The sequence below is a fragment of the Eschscholzia californica genome, unplaced genomic scaffold, assembly GCF_041429995.1.
Source record: "Eschscholzia californica isolate CP2 unplaced genomic scaffold, dmEscCali1.0.p SCAF_4, whole genome shotgun sequence".
Classification (NCBI taxonomy): domain Eukaryota; kingdom Viridiplantae; phylum Streptophyta; class Magnoliopsida; order Ranunculales; family Papaveraceae; genus Eschscholzia; species Eschscholzia californica.
In genome coordinates this window covers 33,895,036-33,916,288 of record NW_028238461.1, presented here as the reverse complement: position 1 = coordinate 33,916,288, position 21,253 = coordinate 33,895,036, and the positions used below count along the sequence as shown (strand labels likewise).

The window sequence follows — 21,253 nt, the reverse complement described above, 5'->3', positions numbered from 1 at the left end:
ATTTTGTATTATCTGTTTTTGTCTACTTCTTAGTATTATTATTTCGTTTTTGTCATATCTTTAGGATCTCTTTTCTCGGATCTTTAGGGTCCCTTGCGTTTGTGTCTAGTCCAATTTCTTGTCCTTCTGGAGGCATTTGCAGTTACAGGTATGTAATTCGCATGAGGTATCCAGAGGAGAGAAATAACAATTATCATCCTTGTATCATTGTGATTTTATCACTTATTAATGGGTATGTTTCCCTTGGATTCAAAAAATAAAAAAATAAAAAAATAAGAATTTCAAAGATCTACCTAAATATTTAGATTTTTGAATTTGACTAATTGTGAAAGAAGAGACAACAAGGGCTCCGTTTTTCAAGAGAGAGAGAGACTCGCACCTTAAGGATGCTAGTCATTTGCTTCGCCTTACTTTCATCATTTCAACGAAAAGCCCTATGTTTTTCTCATTTCGAGTGCTTTCTACAAGTAAAACGGAAACCAGTGTAGCCAATAAGTGCACAGACAAAGGAAAAAGGTAAGAATAGACCCACATAGACAAAAAGAAATCAGTTAATACAACATAAATAGAGTTTAGAAGAAGAATAAGAGAGCACCACTAAAAATGTCATCTCTCTTCCCTCTAAAAATCAAGAAAAGAAAAGAAAAAGAACAAAATTAACAAAAGAAAACAAATATAAGAATTAGCCATGTCTTGCTGAAAACGTTACAACCTCCTGCAGCTTTGCTGCCTCTCATCCTTTCTCAAGGAAATACAGCATCACTTCCCAACGAGAGCCCTAAATTCTAGTAGGTACCTTAATTTTATATGCCCTTATCTTCTGCCAAGAATAATCACCAACAGAAACAAAAGGATAGCATGTTCAAATAACTTATCATCCGATAAACACCTTCCGAACCCAATCCGCAAGAACATCATCATCATCCAGCAATTGAACATTTTTCCGAACCCAATCCGCAAGAACATCATCGTCATCCAGCAATTGAACATTTTGCAGGTTGGGAAGTCCACAACTCAATAAAGAAGCGCATTATAAGAGGTAATCAGGTGTTCTTCGTGTCACATCAGGCTCTCCTCTCCTTGGAGCTGGCTCAAACTGCAAGAAAAATCATTCTTATTCTACCTCCAGTCTTAGCAACATAAATGTGCGTGTGTGCGTGTGTGCGTGTGAGAGAGAGAGAGAGAGAGAGACCTGGATAAAAGTGTGGCCTCGGCAATCATCGACTTCCAAAATAGATGCCATGTTTCCACAACGATAGCAATAATTAGGTGCACTAAATATTGTGATCACCTTTTGCTCCTGTCATGGGCAACGCCATAATCAATTCACATTACGAGAACTATTCCGACTTCAAACTTTACGAATTAGAAATAATAGATGAATGTCTAGTTACATGTCCCCAGTTGAAACCCTCCATCACAAGTTGATGAGCTCTAGCAATCAGCTTTAGGTTGTTGGTATGGTTGAATTGCTCAGATATGTCCTGGGAGACCAAAATTACACCGTTATTTCAGAGAATACATATTTAGAACTTCCGAAAGAAATAATAATTGAATAAATGAGAAAAGTATAAGCTAAGAGGCGTTTCAACTTACCTGACCAAATGTGTATCCAGCCCCACGCGGTGAAATACCCCAGCCACAACGGTCGTCTGGGTCAGACCAGAGAAGATCACACATGGGCCCTTGTACACGGTTAAAATTGCGTATACTATCAAGGGTCTCAATTGATGGGGACAATCCACCATGCAAACAAAATATTTCCGATTCAACCTTTACAATATTCAAACAGCGGAAATATATTATCAGAAATTTCTTTTGCTATGGTGCACCACAAATCTCCTCTGTTAGACTATAAGTACAATATTTCTACCTCTATCACCACCTCATCTCTCTATTGTTACCCGGCGACATCATATGAATGTAAGTTAACAACTCAGTCCGAGGCTAGTCGACGAACTACAAAGCCAGACTGGTGAAAACTGGTTTATATATATAGCAGTAACTCTACATACATGTATGATCCCTAAATAAAAAATACCATGAAAATGACACAAAAATACAAAAAATAAGTAGTCTGGTATATCATGTCAAGTAGAGCATTATCACTTAATTATCAAAAAAGATCCCATCCTAATGATATGTCATCACTTTATCTAACCCCAGATTATTTATATAGTATATAGTATCAAACCACTGACAAAAACCGAAACACGTTAAACAGAAATCCAACAGTTCTACTCACCAAGGCAGTCAGCGGGAAATAGTCAAAAAGGTCAGTGAATGTCTTCCTCCACACATTAGCATTGGCGTACCTATGAGTTAATTAACAATAAGAAATGATCAGTATCAGTATGGTATACAAAAGCTAAAACAACTACAATAAAGAGAATGCTCAGCTACAGCAGGTAACTAAAAACTTCGTATACTTGCTTTTACCCCCCCCCCCCCCCCCCCACCCCCCCCCCCCACATCCAAAGAATATGATATCGAATTGCAAAATGACATGACATGCAAAAGAACAACTCGCACAACTTCTAGGAAAATCTGTATAAAGAAAAACACGAATACTGAACCCTCTGATCATGGTTTTAAATTTCAACATTTTTCAGTCGAAATGACCCAACTAGTTATGTTCCTGTTGTCACCAGTGAGACATTCATATTTTTTCTCAATATACAAGAGTTAATAGAAGTTACTAACACAATCTCCCAGAGAAGTGGAAGCCACATGGAACTCAACCCAAATTATGTTGAACCAAACAATGATCGAAAATTACAGTTTTCACAAGACTAATAAAAACACTAACCCAGCCATATTCCACGAAAGCACTTCCTTATGTTCAAGAGAATGTAAGTGAAGCAAATCATCATAAAACCACATCACTAACAAAAGACATTTATTTTAATGATCTAACTGGAAAATATGATATCAGAACTCATGAGGAGCAAGATGGATGCAAGAAACTCACTTTCGCAAACATTCATCATAAAACCCATAAACCTGTGTTATCTGCATGAAGTAAAGGTAAAATTTGAAGTCAACAATTATAAATACACTATCCAGTTTAAAATAAACTTCCTAGCATGAACTGCTAAGCACGAAGAAAAATAACACACAGAGGGTATGTGCAATTTTTTTATACACTTCAGGCTCATGCAGTGATGTTGCACTAAACCCGAGGCTGACAAGAGTGAAACGCAAGGGCACGAAGCCTAAGTTAGTGGTGTGAGGCGGAGCAAGATACCAAAATTACATATATACATACTGTCTCACGTCTCAGCTCAAATAAGAATAAAAAAATGGCTATTTAATACACTCTAACTAATACTCAATTAAATCAACAAATAAATGATACATTGATAAGTTGTAAATAAAGTTATCAAGATTACCAAACAGTGAAGTTTCCTCGAGGTTTCTGTAAAACACTAAAGTTAATTGTAGTGACATAATTGGTCGAAAACTGTTCAATTAGAAACGTTGGACACTCAAAATACAAATAAAGCTAAAGGAGGGCATGCATTCTTTTCGGCACTATGTCTGAAGGATCTAAAAGTGCATTTGTGACTCATATAACACAAGAAGTAGTATTTGATTGTTTTTATTTTACTTACAAGAACTCCACAAAAAATCTTAGTACTGCCTGGATCGCTTCATCTTCAGTACAAGTCCCATCAAGATAGCATACTTATGTCTCTTTCATAAAAGTGAGAATGATAGTATATGGATTCAAAGGGTACTGCTAGTCTCATTTTTAAGTTACTTGGACATACTATGTTCCTCAAAATTTTGTGATAAAAGTAGAATAGCTTTCGAAGTTCAATTCTACAGTTTACAGCTTGATTTGGTTATACAGTAGAGTTTGACAAAGCCTTGCATAGTCCATTTTTGTGCCAAGCAACCTCCGAACGGATATGAGAAACTAATCAAAGAAACACTTCTACAGAATATTCTACTACAGTAAAGCCATAAACTTATCATATTCTTTTATTATATATTATATTATAGGTAAGTTGCAAATGTTTACTTTCAAAACCAGTATAGTACGACTGGAGCAACATCACTTAACAGGCAACACTGATACGATCAAACAATAGACAGGCATCATTGTGGCAGTAGTTGTATCTTGTAGTAGCATATAAAAACAGGAAGTTGGCAGTTTGGCACATAAATTGTAGAACCATTTCTACATCCTATATGTACTTAATTTGCAAAATTGATAAGAAAAGTGTGCCCTGAATTTCATGTGTCTAAAATCAATTGTCCAGAGTTAACTTTGTTTTATAATCAAATCAGTTCACGGCAAATATGCATCAATAAGAAAGTAACAGGAAAACACTGCACCTGTCGGCTTTCATGATTTCCTCTCAGAATAGTGATTCTCTCTGCATAACACACTTTCAAGGCCACGAGGAGCTGAAAGAACAAAAAACGATAGTATATATAGTTATAGGTGATTAGGTGGTAATATACACCAAATCTTAGGAAGCAAACTGATAAACTGGCCTTCAAGATCTAAAGTTTACTCATGGATAAACAATCGTATCTATATGACTACATCCTAATGAATGTATTATATTCCGGAAACATAGGAATGCTACATCCATTCGACAGTAAACTCAAGTGTAATCAAATTGAATACCAACGAAGACGAACACTGATACAAACAAAGGAAATACGCCTTCAAAACTGTGTGACTAGAAACCAAAAAATCAAAGGCAACAGTGAACAACGAAATAACTTCAAGAGGTTATGATTCAACAAAAAGAATCTTCCAAAAAATCAAGAAGAGAAGTCTGGTCGATGATCCCAATAGCGATCATCTGGGTAATTGCGAAAGATGGAAAGGAAATAATATTCAAAGAGTCCAACCCAAAAAGTGTAGTGACAGTGGATGTCGTGTTAGCGTTCCTGTTCCAACGGAACAGGAATCTAGTTTGGGGCTAGGAACCTAATGCTTATGGACTTTGTATCCGATTGGGAGGCGATCATTATGTATCTTTAGGCCGACCTAGTTCTCAGCCTCCCTTTTATTGTATATTGTCTTTTGTGTTCCATTCCTGTATTTTATTCCCATTCTTTTTAATATTAATTCAAAGTTTCAAAAAAAAAACATCTCATCAACGTAACAAAGTTGACTAGCTACAACATGGTTTAATGAAATAGTCTAGTTGGACTTACCGTTACAGTTTCAACTGAATAATACCCACGATCAACGTAGTCTCCCATGAACAAATAATTTGTATCCGGACACTAGTCACCAAAAGAGCAAAGTAAGATCAAATCTAGTCATCACAATAAAGATTTAAGCTCATCAAAAAGTGACAAGTATTAAGTGCGAAATGAAAGATTCAGGAAGGGTGTTACTAACAACTTAGGATATGCAAAAAAGAAAAGATTAAAGCATACACTTGATCAGTTTAATGACAAGTACTTTTTGGGGTTTAAGATATTTCAATACAATAAAGAAATCAAACAAAATTAAGGAACCAACTCTAAAACTCATTTTCTCAGGCCTGACACTGGATCTAAATTTAATAATATGAAAGCATAAAAGGAGCCGAAACATAAATCAGAGAATGAACATGATGTACATAAATGCTAAAGAAGCATCTCGACAGACAAGGCAGAATAGAATAGACATCATTTAAGTTTAGATGTAGAATCCTTATATTTATCCAAGTAGATTCGAAAGTTGAAATTGTTTCACCACGTAGAATTCTTTACCAGATACTGTTACAACTTCTTTATCCATTCTATGATTAAAGTACAAAACAGAAAAGATGATATACAAATTAAGTACCTTTCCTCCAATGCGAAAAAGTTCTGCAAGATCGTGAAACTGCCCATGGATATCACCGCATATTGTCACGGGACTTTTTACAGGCTGCCATTCCATTAGATAGAACCAAATTAAAAAACAGTCCAATTATTAACATGTCACAGCTCCCAGCAGATTATGCAAGAATTCCACCGAGTTCTTTTCATCATTTTCTTCCATGATTCAGAACCCCTTGGTTAATCTTATAGAGAAGAGGGAAAGAACTTTACAGATTCAAATGGCTTTTAATGATAACCAACCAATCCCTTTTTTTTAAACTTCAAAACATTATAGATAGGAAAAGACTGTACAAACACAAGGGTGGGTGGCTGATGCAATCCTAGGGTTTAGAAATATAAAGATAACAATGGGAGTAAACCAGAACTTCAACAAGTAGCAAATTATATTAATCCCAAAGTAAATAAACAAACAAAAGTAGTAAAGTTAAGTTCAGGTAACAACCAATAAGTCTTAGTCCTCACAACATCATTACCAAACAACGATTCCTAAGCATAACTAACTTAGGACAAGCACTAGACAACAATACTTGGGTAAGCAATAAGTACTAAGATGTGGAAACAGCAAGGTTGAAAGGTGTGAAAGTCAGAGAATAGGAAAAGAAATTGAGAGAAAGAAAGGTGCTCAGAGAGAAAGTAGAGAGAGGAAGAAAATAGAACTAGAGGAGAGAAAGAAATCAGATGAGAGAGAGAGAGAGATAGAAAAGAGAGAAAAGAAGGTTAGAAAGGACAGGAACGAACCTGGGAAGAAGAAGATGATGGAGAGGAAGAAGAAAACTTGAGAAGTAGGATTTAGGAGGCAGCTATAGCTGAATACTCTTAGTTGTGATCTCCCTTTTGTGAAGGTTGAGGTGGTATTTATAGAGTAGAAAACTTGCTGCCCAAGTCTCTAGAAAGAGGCAGCTTGCTGCCAAGTCTCTAGAAGCTTCTTCCTTGCTGTCCAAGTTCTAGAGAACTCTAGCTGTTGTCCCAAGTTAAACAAAAATAGTTCCTAACCATTCTAAATACCACAACTAACATAACTAACTGTTAGACACACACACACACTACACACTCACACACTACATGACTTATCCCTAGGCTACATCAGTTTCCCCCATGTGGGAAGAACTCGACTCCGTCGAGAATGCTTCTGATAGTCTTTGAAACAAATCTTCACGATGTCGCTGTAACTCCTTCTCATCAATCCACGAGCACTCAGTTATTGGCCTATCTTTCCATCGAACAAGATACCTTCGTAGTATTCCTCCTCGAGTCTTGGTAGTCTTCACGTCCACAACATCTTCAATAAGATCTTTACTCTTAGTAGCATTGACTGAAGAAACTCCAGGTACACGTGTTGCCTCTGGTGGATTCCCACCATTAAACATTGACATATCTGAAATATTAAAAATTGGGGACGTTTGTACATCCTCTGGCAGGTCCAAAAGATATGCATTGTCACCTAACCTTTTGAGAATACGATATGGCCCGAACTTTTTCTTACTCAGCTTGTTATATGCCCCCACGGGAAATCTTTCCCGGTTAAAATAAACCATAACCAAATCTCCAACTGAAAAAGAAGATTCACTGCGATTTTTATCGGCTGCCTCCTTGTATTTGGAATTGGAAACTCGCAGTTTCTCAAGCACTTCTTCTTGCACACTCCTTATATGATCAATAATATCGTCTGCTTCAGCACTATCTTGACCATGATATGGAACTGGGGAACGATCAAGGATATGTGGAATGGGAAAACCATAAACAATTTCAAAAGGAGTCTTGCCAGTTGTTCGATTAGGAGAGTTGTTATAGGCAAATTCAGCTTGCGGTAGAGCTAAGTCCCATTGATGTGGCCTTTCACCAGCCAAGCATCTTAGCAGATTGCCAAGGCTGCGATTAACTACTTCCGTTTGCCCATCTGTTTGGGGATGATAAGCACTGCTAAATTGAAGATTTGTCCCAAATTTACTCCACAAAGATCCCCAAAAATGACTCATGAATTTGGTGTCTCTATCTGACGTGAATGTTTTGGGAATGCCATGCAACCTAACTATTTCCCTAAAGAACAATTGAGCTATATGAGATGCATCTGATGTTTTATGACATGCAATGAAATGAGCCATCTTAGAAAATCTATCGACCACCACAAAAACAAAATCCATCTTTCTAAGAGTCTTTGGTAAACCTAGAACAAAGTCTATACTAACGTCATCCCAAGCTTTATTGGGTATTGATAGGGGTGTATAAAGACCTGTATTTTGTGAATGTTCTTTGACTTCTTTACAAACTAAAAGGCAAGCAACACTGCCCCCCTCTGTCTCAAGTTTGGGTGAGTTGAGGATCATGATTTGCTTCGATCAGTCTTTGGGGAGAGGAAGAGCAACATTGTTTGTTGGCATTTCGGTGTCCTTTTGAGGACACAACGTGATTTCAACACCATCTTTCTTAAAGGTATACGTGTTTCTCTCTCCGTCATGGTGTGTCTTCCTATCATACTGCCAAGGACGACCTAATAATATATGGCAAACTTCCAATGGGACTATGTCACACCAAACCTCATCCTTATAACTTTTCCCTATAGAGAATTTTACTAAGCAACGTTCCGTGACGAGAACCTCATTTCCTTCTTTGAACCATCTGACGTTATATGGTTCAGTCAAAGGCTTCGTCTTTAGCTTTAACTTGTCGACCATTTCTTGGGAAACAAAGTTCTCGGTGCTCCCACCATCAACGATAAGTGAACATAATTTGCCTCCTGCAGTGCAAGTAGTGCGAAAGAGATTACGCCTCAACCATCTATCACTCTTTTGGATCTTAAGAGCAATCATGATTCGACGAATGACAAGAAATTGACCATCAGTGTCAGCGTTAATCTCTTCGGTGGCATCTTCTTCACCACGTGATTCTTCTTGGTCCAAACCATCCTTGTCACAAGGGTCATTGCCACCTTGGTCAATCAGATTTGATTGTGGAGCAAACTTTCTTTTAGGACACTCTGATGATCGATGTCCTAGCTCACCGCATTTGAAGCAATTAAACGGTTTTGTGCCAAGGATACCTTTGTTCCTATCATCTATCACTTGGTTAGCCCTAGCATTATTTGGAAGGTTTGTGGCCTCATTGATCCTTTGGCTACCTACTTGAGATCTTTCCATTGAACTCGATATGGTATTGCGATTTGAGGATCGCTTGAGTTGTCCCTCTATTTTCAAGGCATAGCGATACGCCTCGTCTACTCGTGTTATGTCATGAAGGTCAACCTAATCTTGAATAGGTAGGCGTAATCCAGCGATATAACGAGCAACACTCTGATCTTCATCCTCATTTAGATCATTTCGTGCTTGAAGCAAATAAAACTCCTCAGTATACTCATCAACGGATCGGTTGTTCTGACGCAGATTGTGAAACTTTCTGAAAAGATTTTTGGCGATAGTCAGACGGAAGGAACTTCTCGCGAAGTTTGGCTTTCATGCGATCCCACGATCTAATCTTTTCCTTTCCTTTGCGTATTCTCATTTCTTGCACTTGCTTCCACCAAACGAGGGCATGTCCTTTGAGTTTTAAGCTCACAAACTTAACCTTTCTTTCTTCTGGCATGTCTTTCCACTCAAAGAATTGGTCGACCCTGTCAACTGATGGGCCTAAAAAGTTACCTAAATAGGTTTCCACCCGCAAGTATACGGGCGTCAAGTAATAGTTCCGGTAAGACCGGTTCGTTCCTCAGAGACTAAGTTAAACTAATTCTAACCTTAAAACTATTGAGATTTAAAATTGGTTTTGATGGTGATGAAATAGAACTATAATATAAAACTCAAGGAAAATAAATAAATAAATAAATAAATATTTCGATATTCAGAAAAAGGGAACCTAGGGTTTTCGAATCCGTTCTCCTAACAATTCTAAGGACAAATTAATTTTGGTCTAATTTGATAGTTCTTTGTATAACTCAGGTTTTCAGTCCATGAACGGTCTAAAAACCCGGAAGATATTATCGTTAAAACAATAAAAACTGTAATAAATTTATTATTAGAATAGTTATTTAAACTTCATCTAAACCCTAGATATAAAAGACTTAGCTACTCATGCTAGATTCGATAAATATTCGAAGTAATAGAAGAAAAAGATGAAAGAAACTTACTTTTCTGCGATTTTCCCACCAAACAGACCCTTAAGGAGTTGATTTCCTTCTGTTTTTCCCGAGAATCTGCCAAACGCACCCTCTGGGAAAAAGATTTTCTCGTCTTCCCGGAAATATTTTCCTCTCTGGAAAATAATTTTCTCACCTTCTTCAACCTCCTGTTTCTCTCTTTATATTTAAGTTTCTTTCTCTTTTCTTAATCTTTCTGTTAATTCTCTCTCTCTATCTCTCTCACAAAGACAAAGTAATTAAAAACAAAGAGATATAAAATTGAAATCAAAAGTTACCTCCATTAAAGCTCTCGGGTTTCTCTCTCTCTCTACAAAATTCTCATATTAATCTCTCTGTCTCTCTCTATCTCTCTTTCTCTGTAATCTCTCTCTCTTTCTCACTAAGAAGAGAAGATTAACAAAGCAAAATCAAAAATAGAAAAAGAAAATCAACACTTCAAGCTTCGGTTCTATCTCTCTCTCTCTCCCCTGTTCTTCTTCTTTTCTGTTCTATATCTCGTGATCCTGATACCCTCTGCTTCCCTTCTCTTTTATAGCCCAACCAACCTCTCTTTGATTCGAACTCATCTCCAAAATCTCCTCCATCTCTCTCTCGGTTTTCTCTCGATCCGATTCTCTCTCGGGTCTTTATCTCCAATACGGTTTTGATATATCTCCTCCTCTTCCGGGTCTATCTCTGTTTTGATTCTCAAAAAATATGTTCCTCCATCTCTCGGTCTTCTCTCTCTCTTCAATCTCAGTTCTTCCTCTAAACTTTCTACTTTACAATCCCAACCAACCTATCTCTTCACTCTCGGGTCTTCTCTCTTCTCAAGAGTATCTTCGATTAAGAAAGAATCGGAGAAGATAATGACACCTTCATCACGTACTGATGAGGAGAGATCAAAACGATCCAGTGTTTCGCGCGGCAGCCAACATAAACTACTACAGGAGCCACATACACGGGATCTGTGGGAAATATCTACGGCCGTCGATCCATGTGACGTGTGTAAGGGAGCATCATAGTACCATGGGCCATGTCACACCCAACTGCTGCTGGTATAAGATCCCGAAAACACCCGAGAGCCCACCAAGCTTCCCGACAGTATACCGTGAACTCATGTTACCGTCAGATTGCGTTGTGTCCTCCTGACGGATCTGCGCCACGTGGCTCTAGGTGTTTTGGTCAAATGATTTTGACCCAAATCTTTGACCTCACCTAAATTGCTCGTCCGGACCCCGATTCGACTTCTGTTTTCGCCTACGGGCTCGTCTTGGACTCTACTTTCCATCCGAACACTAATCTTGATCAAGAAATCAGAATCAACAAATGACCAAAATGCCCCTCGTCTGTATTCTTTCCGACTTTATCCGTTTCGCACACGTAACTCTGTAAAAAGGTACCTGAACATAAAAGAGAGTAATTCGTGAGAGTAACTGCTCTAGAGAGACTAACTCGTCTAAATTAAGAGACTCAGATGGGACATTTCCATGTCTCATCATCAACCCAATCAAGGAACTCTTCCGGTTGCAAGCGCCCCTCAAAGTCGATTACCCCAACTTTTATTCCCTGATCCCAATTCCTATCAGTGGTCATAACAGGTCTATTGACTATTCTATTTACTCTACGACCCCAATTTGGAATGACTGGTTCAGAATCATCTTCATCGTCACTTTCTGGAGTGACCTCTGGGGGTATCCTATGATGGTGACGATTAGGAGGTGGTGTATTAGCATTAAGGCCACGGACCAGGTTGGTTAGTTGGGCTAGTTGGTTTTGTATTTGTGTGATTGCCTCTTGTTGGCGTTGGAAGGCTTCATGCCAAGCCTCTCCTTGAGGATTTTGGTTATGGTTGGCCATTTGATGCAAAACAGCAATGCAGAATGCCTAAACTAAATGATGACACTTTAGAAGACTCGAAATGTTATGAGAAGGGCCTTATCTAAACCTAAGACAGCTAACTATGCAATAAATTATAGTTTAAGCTTGCTGGAGTTTTATGTAACACTTGATGTGCAATGCAATATGATGATTTCAGCTAACTAAAACTACACTAAACCATGCTCTGATACCACTTGATGCAATCCTAGGGTTTAGAAATATAAAGATAACAATGGGAGTAAACCAGAACTTCAACAAGTAGCAAATTATATTAATCCCAAAGTAAATAAGCAAACAAAAGTAGTAAAGTTAAGTTCAGGTAACAACCAATAAGTCTTAGTCCTCACAACCTCATTACCAAACAACGACTCCTAAACATAACTAACTTAGGACAAGCACTAGACAACAATACTTGGGTAAGCAATAAGTACTAAGATGTGAAAACAGCAAGGTTGAAAGGTGTGAAAGTCAGAGAATAGGAAAAGAAATTGAGAGAAAGAAAGGTGCTCAGAGAGAAAGTAGAGAGAGGAAGAAAATAGAACTAGAGGAGAGAAAGAAATCAGATGAGAGAGAGAGAGAGATAGAAAAGAGAGAAAAGAAGGTTAGAAAGGACAGGAACGAACCTGGGAAGAAGAAGATGATGGAGAGGAAGAAGAAAACTTGAGAAGTAGGATTTAGGAGGCAGCTATAGCTGAATACTCTTAGTTGTGATCTCCCTTTTGTGAAGGTTGAGGTGGTATTTATAGAGTAGAAAACTTGCTGCCCAAGTCTCTAGAAAGAGGCAGCTTGCTGCCAAGTCTCTAGAAGCTTCTTCCTTGCTGTCCAAGTAGCCTCTTGCTGTCCAAGTTCTAGAGAACTCTAGCTGTTGTCCCAAGTTAAACAAAAATAGTTCCTAACCATTCTAAATACCACAACTAACATAACTAACTGTTAGACACACACACACACTACACACACACACTACATGACTTATCCCTAGGCTACATCAGTGGCTAGGTTACATTGTTACGATATCCAAGCCTCCAATTTTGAACTAAATCATTGAAGAAATCATTCTGACATTACTTAGTTTTCTGGACCAATGGAACAGCAAACGTTTTACATCATCTTTACAATTGAACTATAAGTATATAAGTATTCTGTTCCTTACAGATTTTGCTATTTCTATCTTTCAGATTCCCCAAATAATGGCCTCAGGAATCATGCTCCATAGTTCTAGATTCCTTGCTTCTCTTCACCTCTTGCCATTGTTCCAGAAGTAAACCCATGAAGAAGCCAAAGTAAACCCATCAAGCGTTTCTACTTTATTTTCTAGTGTTTTCTTATTTACTTGATGCATGATCTTTGGGATAATTGTTATTTTAGCTAAATTTTCATGCCTAGAGTTTCCAAGATCAAGTGAAGATGTATTTATAATATAGCCTCATTTGATTCACTTTAAAGGTCAAGTTTTACTTTCAGAGTTAAGAGAATTAAGATTTACAAAGAGCTCTTCATTGAGTTTTTATGAAATTTTGGGATGAATTAATATTTAAATTAGTCAACATTTATTTAAATCTACTAGAAAAACTACAAATTGTTATTATGTGCAATGTGAAACTTCGTATAAAGCCTTCGCTGATGCGTCCGTCAAAGAGTTCATTCGGTATACGAACAAATATATAATAGTCATAGACTCGTATATAGCAGAAGCGGATTATCACTTGAAATGCTGACGAAACAAACATGCCAGAATATAGATGAACATAATTAAAAAAGAGACCAGTAATTTATAATGACAGCAGATAAAAATAAGGAGGAAAGACTAACCTGGACATTGCTTTCCTTCACTAATATCTCTTTCGCCTTTTCGCATAATGCCTTGACCTAACCCACAAAAAAAAACGAAACAGAGTTTCAATAAAATCACTTAAACTCGCAACAGCAAGGCTTCTTAATATACCAAGAAGGTCCAAAATGGGCATTAAAAATGAACATGTATAGAACTCAATACTATTTAATCATTGATCTAAAGCCTAAAAATTATCAAAGCAGGAAGCTAATAACCATGTAATTTTCAACCAAAATATACACAAACAAACAACCTAAAATGCAAAAAGCACATGCATCTAGGTTAAGAAAAGAACTCAGATTACTAAAGAAAAAGCCATCAAATTTCTTTGATCTCCAAGCAATATACTTCCAATTCATGATAAATATCAACATTATGATCTAAATCACTTCCAGATGACTCAAACAATAAAACGATCCAAATCCTCATTAGTAGTAAAAACAAATCCAGAATGAATTCAGATCCGTCGTGAGCACTGGATCTATCAGCTCAGATAAGAATGAAAATGCAGATAAGAAGAAGACCTCTTGTTCAGATAAGGGTTTGCACTGCATAAGCTGTGATATCTGCTCGTCAAGATGTCCATGAGAGTTCGACGGAATTGGATCCATAACTCAACTTCTTTAATTTCTTTAATCACCTACCTTACCAAATCCCTCAGAAAAATTACAGAAATTCGAGATCCGAACCCTAGATTTCTTTTTCCCCGTTGTCTGATAGAACTAACATTAAATTGACGAATTTACTGGTTCGTCTCCACTCTAATACACTGCAAATTCAGAAAAATACCTATCTAACTACAAAGACAAAGAGGCTTTTATAAGCCTATACCACTACCTGAACATGGATAAAACTACCTAGAACATGGAAGTTACAATAAGTTATTGAAACAGAAATACAACTGGTTATTGGAACATGGATCTCTCCTATCCGAATAATGAAGAGTTCCGAGGTTGGAGCAGTTAATCGGGTAGTTAATCTATCAATCCACCCCCCTTAAGATGGACTGTTCTCAGTCCAGAATTTCTGGAAAACGAGCTCGAATAACATCGGCGTCTTCCCAAGTGGCATCCTCGCTTGGCACCCCCTTCCATTGGATGAGAAGTCTAGTAACAGCTTTATTGTGACGCTTGACAAGGCCGGGATCAAGAATACGCTCTGGAATCCATTGTGTTGAGCCTGAGTTTGCAATGGGTGGTAATGTAGTTGTTGCTGTGCTATGTGCCCCAAGCTTTGATTTGAGTAAGGAGACATGAAACACGGGGTGTATCTTCGATTCAACTGGTAAGTCTAGACGATATGCAACTGAACCGACCTTCTCAATGATTTGGAATGGACCATAAAAACGTGGTGAAAGCTTGTGGCACTGACGACGACCAACAGAATGCTGCCTATAAGGTTGTAACCGCAGAAATACCCATTCTCCGATTTCAAAAGAGCGCTCCGTCCGATTACGATCAGCGAACATTTTCATTCGAGCTTGTGCCGACTGCAGATTAGACTTCAATAGGGCAAGAGTTTGATCACGATCACGAAGGGCCATGTCTACGGAATGTACACTAGTAGACCCAGGAAGATAAGTCTGGATTGTTGGAGGTGGTCGTCCATATAGGGCCTGGAAAGGAGACATCTGAATTGATGATTGAAAAGTGGTGTTGTACCACCATTCTGCCCAAGGGAGCCATTTAGTCCAGCTTGACGGTTTATCGCCCACGAAGCAGCGTAAATAATTCTCAAGAGTTCGATTCAAGACTTCTGTTTGACCATCGGACTGAGGATGATACGCTGAACTTTTACATAGTTGCGTTTCTTGCATTCTGAAAAAGGCTTCCCAGAATTGGCTGAGAAAAATCGGGTCTCGGTCACTCACAATGGTGCGAGGCATACCATGAAGACGAAAGATTTCTTTGACAAATAATTCAGCCACTTGAACTGCAGTATAAGGATGAGATAATGGTACAAAATGACCATATTTTGTCAAGCGATCTACCACAACCAGAATTACATTTTTTGAAGAAGACGTGGGTAATCCCTCAATGAAATCGAGAGAAATATCAAGCCAAACTTCAGTAGGAATTGGTAGAGGATTGAGTAGCCCCGGTGGATGAATAGTTTCATATTTTTGACGTTGGCAAACATCACATTCAGCAACAAATCGCTTCACATCTTTGCGTAAACCAGGCCACAAAAAGTTTCTTGTTATACGCTTATAAGTGCGTAAAAAACCTGAATGACCGGAGGTTGGCGTAGAATGAAATTCAAACATAATCTTTTGACGCCATGAAGAAGCATGTGGAACAAAGATTTTACCCTTATACATAAGTGTATCACTGACGAGGGAAAACCCTTTTTGTGGCGTTGAATCTGCTTGTAAGTTTCGCATAAGAGTAACTAACTCTGGATCCCCTTGGCATGCCTGTTTGATGTCATTGACTCCACTGAATATTGGGCTAGATAACCCCATCATAGCTAATAACTCATGCTGCCGAGATAAAGCATCAGGTACAGTATTAAGGTTGCCACGTCTATACTCAATGGTATAGTTATTGCCAAGTAATTTCAGCAACCACTTGTTCTGATCCGGTGTGGAGATGCGTTGATCCAAAAAGTACTGAATTGTACGATGATCAGTAAGTATTTTGAAGGGTCGACCCAATAGATATGGCCTCCATTTTTGGACTGCAAAGACAACAGCCAACATCTCCTTATCATAAACTGAGAGAGCTAAGTTTTTTCCGGATAGAGCTTTGCTAAGAAATGCAATTGGGTGACCTTCTTGTGATAATACAGCTCCTATGCCACCAGCAGATGCGTCACACTCCACAGTGAAAGGCCTGGAAAAATCTGGTAATGCAAGGACTGGAGTACAAGTCATAGCTCTCTTCAATTTTTCAAAAGAAGCGATAGATTTTTCAGTCCATATAAAGTTATCCTTCTTCAACATATCTGACAATGGCTTAGAAATTATGCCAAAATCTTTCACAAATTTGCGGTAGTAACCAGCTAGGCCCAAGAAACCACGCAACCCCTTTAATGTACTAGGCTTCTGCCAATTTTCGATGCAACGTACCTTAGAATTGTCCACAGCCACACCTTGGGCTGAAATTATATGACCCAAGTATTCTACAGATTCGCCCCCAAAGATGCACTTGTTTATATTGACTGACAAGTGATGTTCCCTCAATAATTCAAACACAACGGTCAAGTGTTTCACATGATCATCAAAAGAACGACTGTATATTAAAATATCATCAAAAAAGACAAGGACGAACCTGCGAAGATATGGACGAAATACATCATTCATAACCGACTGAAATGTTGATGGGGCATTGGTGAGTCCAAACGGCATGACCAAGAACTCAAAGTGGCCATCATGTGTGCGAAATGCTGTTTTAGGTATATCTTCCTCGTGCATACGAATCTGATGATATCCCGAGCGCAGATCAAGCTTTGTAAAAATGATGGCACCATGAAGTTCATCTAGTAACTCGTCAATAACAGGGATTGGGAACCTATCCTTGACTGTGGCAGCATTTAATGCACGATAATCAATGCACATACGCCAACTCCCGTCTTTTTTCTTCACTAGTAACACAGGAGATGAATACGGACTGACACTAGGACGTATAATACCACTGTGTAGCATCTCTTGAACAATTTTCTCAATCTCAGATTTCTGAAAATGAGGGTAGCGATAAGGTCGCACATTAATAGGAGAAGTACCATGAATTAGTGGTATTTTGTGATCATATAAGCGACGGGGAGGAAGACCAATGGTCGTCTCAAAGATATCTTTATATGCTGCCAACAACTCATGAATTTGTCGATCACTACTGGCTAGAGTTTTCGTTGTCGTAGTGACTGGTACGAGTTGTGCCAAAACTCCAAATTTCTCACAAGCCAATAACCTTTGCATCACATGGCATTCAACAAGTACAGTATGAGTAGTAGTATTACCTTGTAAGGTATAAGTTTGTTGATCAATAGTAAATGTCATGGTGAGCTCCTTAAAATCCCATAAGATAGGGCCAAGTGACCGTAGCCAGGTAGTACCCAACACAACATCAGTCCCTGCAACGACTAATAAATAGAAGTCTGCCTTGAATTGATAGTTCTGAAGTTTAACAGAAATATTAGCAACGCATCCCTTGGAGTAAGTTATAAACCCATCCCCCAATAAAATTCGAAATGTACTGGTTGAGTCTATCTCAAATCCTAATTGTTTAGCAAGAAACGGATGCATAAAATTGTCTGTAGCACCTGAATCAATGAATACATTTACCTTGTGTCGATTTGCAAATCCTTGAAGACGCATTGCATGGGGTTTAAGTGAGCCTGTTAGTGCATGGATGGATATGGTGGGTTCAGCTACTTCCACTTTTGCAGGTTGATTGCTCTCCGTTTCATCATTGTTGTCCTCTTCTTCCTCAATAACCCATTCTCCTTCCATCATCAACAGTTGAGGCTTTTTACATCGATGACCTGGCGGAAGGGCTCATCACAACTAAAACACAAATTTTTTGCTCTTCGTTCCTGCACCTCTGATGGAGTGAGGCGACGAACTTGTGATGGCATCGAAGTAGTTGATGGGTTGTTGACAGCCAATTGGGAGTTATAATTTGTCGCCCCTTTTGATGTAGCCACATTTGGGGACTTAACTACGGACCATTTGGTGGAGAGCCTGCGAGCATTCAATTTCTCCTCTTGAATACGGGCCAATTCCATAGCTGAAGAGAGTGTCTCTGGTTTGAACGATCTCACTTCATGACGTAATTCATCCTGCAAACCACTTATAAAACACCCAGTGAGTTGTTCATCAGTCCAGTCATGTGCACGGCAAGCCAACCGAACAAATTCTGTCTCATACGTCTCAATTGACGCAACTTGACGCAATTTTGAAAGGGCCCCATTGAAATCTTCATGTCCCCGTGAACCAAATCGTCTCATAAAAGACTCAACAAAATGAGACCATGAAGTAAAAGCATGTTTAGTTTCATACCAGTCCATCCATGGTGTAGCATCACCTTCAAGGTGGAAAGAAGCTAATTCCACTTTTTGGTCTTCCGGTATTCGATGATACCGAAAATACCTCTCTGCCCTAGACAACCAATCAAGGGGATTACCATTATTAAATATCGGAAAGTCTAATTTGAAAGGGCGAACCATCACAGCAGATGATTCAGATCGAACAAACTGAGAAGACCCAGATACGTCATGAATCGGTTGCTTCGGACTTACCCGAAGCTGCCGTATCTCCTCCAATATTGTTTTCTGAAACTCATGTTGCTTAGTAACAATAGAATCAAGTGATTCTTGCAGCCCCTTAAGCTTGGTGTCTGTTTCGGTTCTGTAAGCTTGCAAATCGAACTCGATTCCTCCCATCTCTTGAGCAGACCGATTGCGCTTTCCCATTCTTAAACTGGCTCTGATACCAGATTGATAGAACTAACATTAAATTGACGAATTTACTGGTTCGTCTCCACTCTAATACACTGCAAATTCAGAAAAATACCTATCTAACTACAAAGACAAAGAGGCTTTTATAAGCCTATACCACTACCTGAACATGGATAAAACTACCTAGAACATGGAAGTTACAATAAGTTATTGAAACATAAATACAACTGGTTATTGGAACATGGATCTCTCCTATCCGAATAATGAAGAGTTCCGAGGTTGGAGCAGTTAATCGGGTAGTTAATCTATCATTGTCGTCGTCGTCGTGTTAAGAGAGAGAAAAAGGGGGGAGTGGGAGAAGGGCTTCGCCCTAGAGGGTACGGTAGTTGTGTGACCAAAGAGAGAAATTTTCTCTCCTTTGATCGACCTTTTGTGTTTCTTGATGTTCTCGTAAAATAAAAATAAAAAATCACTCTCAACAAAAAAAACGTCCTTTGGAAAGTTTTTTTGGTTCAAAAAAATACAAAATTATCGAAAATAGATTTGACCAAAATATTACTTATAAATAAAAAACAATTTTGGTAATGTAATTTATTATTCTATTTTATTTTTCTTTCTCGTAAAAATATTTGATTTTAATTACATTTATTTATGATTTTCATTATTACCCTTGTGAAAGAGGTGGTGGTGATATCGGCGATCGTGGTGGTGGTGGCATCGGTATAGTGATGGGGAGCGTGGTAGTGGTTTTGATGTGATTGAGGTATGGTAGAGTGGAGGTATGATGGTGGTGGTGGAGGTATTGTGGTAGCGGTGGTGCAGGTACGATGGAGGTATGGGATAGTGGTGGCATAGGTGCGGTGGTGGTGGTAGTTGAGATGTAGTGGTTGTGGTGGTTGGGTGGTGGTGGTTGTTGAGGTATGATGGTGGTGGTGGTAGTGATGGATATTGTTATGACAATTGGGGTTTAATACGATCGAAATCGAGTAATCCAAGAAAAACAATAGGAAATAAAGAACAATCACACAAAACACAAGAGATTTATGTGGTTCGGTTGGTGAGACCTACTCCATGACGAAAACGGCGCGATGGTTGCCACTATGATAAGCAAACAAGTCTCACAAGAGATTCGTGAGAATTAGACAACAATATCTCCTTAGGGTTTTGTTTATATAAGCCACTAAAACCCTAATCCCATCGCGTCACTGTATCTCTCTTTCTAAATTTGAAATACACATGGATACGCTAACACTAATAACCGACATCAACCTACCTCCGCATTCCAGCTCTATCTCGGAGTCCTGCACCGCCTCACCTACTCTCTCAAACTCCAATGTCATAACAAGATCTTTACTCTCGTCGCTTAAGTACATAAAGATCACACTAACACATGAAGATCAAAACTAACTTCCTTTGAAACAAGATGTGTACTCGAAACAATCTAAAAGTTATTGATTTCAAAAGTTAGTATGCAAGCTTCGGAAATCCATCGATGGATTGAAGCAGGCAAGTAAGAGTTAGAATCTTCGGTTCAACGAGGAAATTAAAGATGTCTGATTCCTAAAGAACGAATAAAATCTTGAACCTTAGGATTTTCAAGAAGGTAAGTGGGAATGATACCGTTTTCAGGTCCAGTATGTGGAGGACATACTAAAATCGAGAACAACATTGGATGTTGAAAACAGTTTAGAACTGACTTAATAAGGGACCACACAATAGGATGAAATGAATTTGGGCATCAAATATTTACAAGAATAGATCGAAAGGATGATAGGACTAAATCAAGAAAACTTACTAGATAAGATTCTTGAAAGTTCCAGTGCGAAAACTCTAAGAGATATTCGACCCAAGTCTCATGGCAAAGAGCTAAAGCAAGACTCATAGTCCATGGGCTCTGGCGAGCAAGCATGCATGAGAAAGATGTTTGTGCTTAGACATAAGATCGATCATGTATGACATGATTAGCATTCGCCTAAGACATATAATGAGTCGCCACCATTCGAATTCAGATAAAAAGAAACTGAACCACAACTAAAGAACATTTTAAAAGAACTTTGGAAGCACTTAGGACAAGTTCTTGGTACAAAGTGAAAAAGGAAAGTTGAAAATGTCATACATTGCAAACCTCCAGACATGGAAGGAAAGTAGGCTGGAAGAGTTCCAAGCTACATATTGTTGCAAACTCTACAAAAGAA

General features: G+C 38.5%; 1 protein-coding gene across 2 annotated transcripts; it reads right to left on the bottom strand.

Annotated features, from left to right (window-relative positions):
* Window positions 1-506: 506 nt before the first annotated feature.
* LOC147544245 (serine/threonine-protein phosphatase PP2A catalytic subunit-like) lies at window positions 507-14,760 on the bottom strand. 2 transcript variants are annotated; one of them, XM_086636359.1, is made up of 11 exons: window positions 14,186-14,760; window positions 13,640-13,696; window positions 5,804-5,887; window positions 5,182-5,253; window positions 4,345-4,416; window positions 2,972-3,012; window positions 2,246-2,315; window positions 1,597-1,773; window positions 1,395-1,484; window positions 1,193-1,300; window positions 507-1,096 (listed from the first exon to the last, which is right to left on the bottom strand). In XM_086636359.1, exons 1-11 carry the CDS (start codon window positions 14,270-14,272, stop codon window positions 1,031-1,033), a joined length of 924 nt encoding a protein of 307 aa, XP_086492485.1. In that variant the 5' UTR covers window positions 14,273-14,760; the 3' UTR covers window positions 507-1,030. The 2 variants fall into 2 exon arrangements, with proteins under 2 accessions (XP_086492485.1, XP_086492484.1); XM_086636358.1 differs by lacking the exon at window positions 507-1,096 and having other exon boundaries at window positions 1,111-1,300.
* Between the last annotated feature and the right edge of the window lie 6,493 nt (window positions 14,761-21,253).